This window comes from Frankliniella occidentalis, unplaced genomic scaffold (assembly GCF_000697945.3).
Source record: "Frankliniella occidentalis isolate FOCC.00 unplaced genomic scaffold, Focc_3.1 Scaffold372, whole genome shotgun sequence".
Lineage (NCBI taxonomy): Eukaryota > Metazoa > Arthropoda > Insecta > Thysanoptera > Thripidae > Frankliniella > Frankliniella occidentalis.
Window position 1 is genome coordinate 61,906 of NW_026267495.1, and position 3,401 is coordinate 65,306.

The window sequence follows — 3,401 nt, forward strand, 5'->3', positions numbered from 1 at the left end:
TTTACTTTAAAGGTGAAGGTGATGAGCTCATAATTCTTGCAATCTATGTTGATGACATACTGCTTTTCTCCAGGTCCAAAAATGCAGCCAAGAGCCTGAAGGATCATTTGTCTTAAGAATTTGAAATTTGGGACCTAGGGCCTATCCAGAGCATGGGGTAAAGCGGTATGGCGTAGAAGCTTTACTGGCCCGGGGCCCTGCGCGCCTGCCTCCCCAAACGTCTGACGAACGGTTTGAGCTACAGACCTGGGTCCTTGACATGTGCGTCGGGGAAGGTCTGACCAACCGGAAGATACCCTTGGTTGTTCGATCGGACACACCAAACGGTCTCCACAGCGCCGTAAGGCCCGCGTGCCAGCCGCGCGCCGTCTCCCGCCCCGTCTCAGCCCAGCGCCGGCCGCTAGGAGCAGCACTGTCGCGCGCCGCCGATACTCCGCGATCCGGCTAGCGCGCATCGCACCCCTCGTAGCATCGGTAATTACCGACTAATAACTCAAAAACTAGCTTATCGTTGTGATTCCACGACCAAGACCACCCGCATCCCAGACCAAGCACTGCGCGAGTCTGGTCGCGGAGTATCGTCGGCGCGCGACAGTGCTGCTCCTAGCGGCCGGCGCTGGGCTGAGACGGGGCGGGAGACGGCGCGCGGGCCTTACAGCGCTGTGGAGACCGTTTGGTGTGTCCGATCGAGAAACCAAGGGTATCTTCCTGTAGGTCAGACCTTCCCCGACACACATGTCAAAGACCCAGCGCTTAGCTCAAACCGTTCGTCCGTCAGACGTTTGGGGAGGCAGGCACGCAGGGCCCCGGGACAATAAAGCTTCTACTCCATACCGCTTTACTCCATGTCCAGAGCTACCTTGGAGTCAGAGTGCATCAAGGTAAGCAGAAGGGAACAATCAGCCTAGACCAGGAGGCCTACATCAGAGAGACTTTGGAGCTGTATGAGATGTCAAAATGCAACAGCGCTGGAACCCCACTATGTTCGTCCCAGCGACTCCAGAAGCCAGAGCAACCTCTGCCGGAAAATAGTAAGCCATTTCGGCAACTACTTGGTCGTCTGATGTATGTGGCAGTCTCAACCCGTCCTGACATCATGCAGTCCTGTTCTGTGATGAGTCAGTTCAGCAATGGATACGGCGAAGAACACTGGACAGCACTGAAACGAATGAGCCATTTAGCCGAAACGAAATCGTAAGGAAGAACATCAAGGTGGCCGCCTTGGAGCCAAACAAATATTCAACTGTTTGTAAATATGTCTGCTTTCGCTGAGAGCAAACTGGAGCAAACTACATCTAATAAAATGTTTTCGTCGATTTTCAACATTTTCTCAATATTTTAGGGCGTTGTTGTTATTTACAGGACATTTTTGTTGCATCTACAGCAGACGACTTAACAAACAGTTGAAGATTTGTTTGGCTCCACGGCGGCCATATTGATGTTCTTCCTTACGATTTCGTTTTGGCTTAATGGCTCATTCTTCGATACCTGAAGGGCACTGCCAGCTGGAAACTCCAATTCTCCAAGTCAGGTGGGAAACTGAAATTTTATTGCGACGCTGATTAGGGAAATTGTCTGGTTGACAGGAGATCATACAGTGGCTACGTGGTGGTGCTTGGAGGTGGAGCTGTGAGCTGGGAATCGAAGAAGCAAAAGAGCGTCGCCCTGAGTAGCACTCAAGCTGAATTTGTTTGCATGATGGAGCTTGGAAAGGAGGCAATCTTCATCACATCACTTATCAAAGAGATTGTCCCTACCATGGCGGAAACAGCTAAGCTCTTCTGCGACAACCAGGGAGCTATCAAATGTATTGAGATGGACGCGCTCAACAGGAGAATGAGGTTCGTGGACAACAAGTACCATTTTCTGCGTGAACTCGAGGAAGATGGAGTCATTCGGATTTCCTACATTCCTACAGAAGATCAGTAAGCTGATGTTTTCACAAAGAGCTTATCTGGTGTTAAGCACAAGGGAATGTGCTCTAAGTTTGGACTTTTAACTTATTTAGATTGCTAATGTGATATTGTGCAATTTTTTTCTGTGATAACTAAAGTCTGATTGTATTTTTCTCAAACTATTGTTTGTTATTAGTTTTGTAATTAGCTTTAATTTTGTTGCTTTTTCTATCAATTTCTTTTATTCTGTCTTGCCATTTTTAGCTTCATTTTATTATGCTTGTCAATTAGCTTCAATTTTTATGCTTGTAAATCAACTTCACTCAGCATTTTGTATGTGTATTGCTTCCGTGCTGATTAATAATTGCCCTTGCAAGTCTGTATCTTATGAAGGGGTGCTAGCTGTTTCATTGCTTTTAAATTTAATCTACAGCCTTGCTAACCTTGATCTAACTTCTTGTGTCGTAAACTTTTCATACTGATGTTCTTTTGTTAAACTCTATAAAGCTGTTATTCTATCTTCTACTAAACTTCTAGAAATCTGAGGGTTTCTGAGGAGAGTAAGAACAACCGGCGCATTTGACTGACTGGACCATACTAGTGCTTTTATTACCACATTCGAAAACGACAAGAGTAGTAAGAGGTACTCATTGTCCCCCCCAGCGCCATCTTGGATTTTACCCCCATTTCTAAGAGGACCGCCCCTGAACATGTTGTGACATGTCTTGTGGGGTCACCGTCGTGCCCAGGATGAGGTTCGCGATGAGGAGGGTGGCGATGTTCTCGGGGCCCGCGCACCGGGACCGTACCGCCCGGGTGAGGAGGTCGCCGTCGGGGAGGTCGCCGTCGATGAGTCCGCGGTGGCCTCGGGGCCCGCCCCGCCGGACCCGTCCGAGCCGCACCGCCCGAGCTGGCTGCCCGCGCCGCGATCCGCCCCGCCCGAGGAGGTAGCCGGGTTCCGCCGCGCCATTCCCGCGCCGCGCCCGCCGCGATCCGAGTGAGGGGTGTCATTATAAGGTCGTAGGATATGAGCGTGGAGTTAAGGACACAAGTGCGGACATGTACAACACCGACTCCTGTGGCGAAATACATCCAGTACATCCTAATTTGAATTCAAGTGGCGCGCTCGACGCGCCCTCTACCGGCCGGTTGCGTAGACAAGCGGCCGCCAATCAATTCAAACCTTTTCGTCTAACCGTCGCTAGAGGGGTGGGGGTGGTAGCGGCAGCGCTACCGCCCGCCCGCCGCTCGCCCTGGGCCCGGAGCGTCAGTGCCCTTTTTGACTGACTCGAATGCACAATGGACCAACTCGCGCAAGACCTTGAGATGTCGGACGATTCATCCTCGTCGTCAACCGTCAGCATTGAGATGCACGACGCAGCTTTGGTGGAAGAAATGAACGTAAGTAGAGTGTCTTGTGAAAGTGTTCATCCTGACCCGGGTGAAACGGTTTGTATACAGCTCACTAAGAAATTTTATTACAATTTATAGACTTTTATAAAATTG

At 50.1% G+C, this 3,401-nt stretch overlaps 1 protein-coding gene across 1 annotated transcript in view; it reads left to right on the forward strand.

Annotated features, from left to right (window-relative positions):
* Nucleotides 1–3,194: 3,194 nt before the first annotated feature.
* Nucleotides 3,195–3,401, forward strand: part of LOC127751182 (uncharacterized) — a 16,074-nt gene continuing 15,867 nt past the window's right edge. Inside the window, exon 1 of the mRNA XM_052274307.1 lies at nt 3,195–3,344. Within this exon, the coding sequence (XP_052130267.1) occupies nt 3,195–3,344 (150 nt within the window). The remainder of the gene's footprint in view (nt 3,345–3,401) is intronic.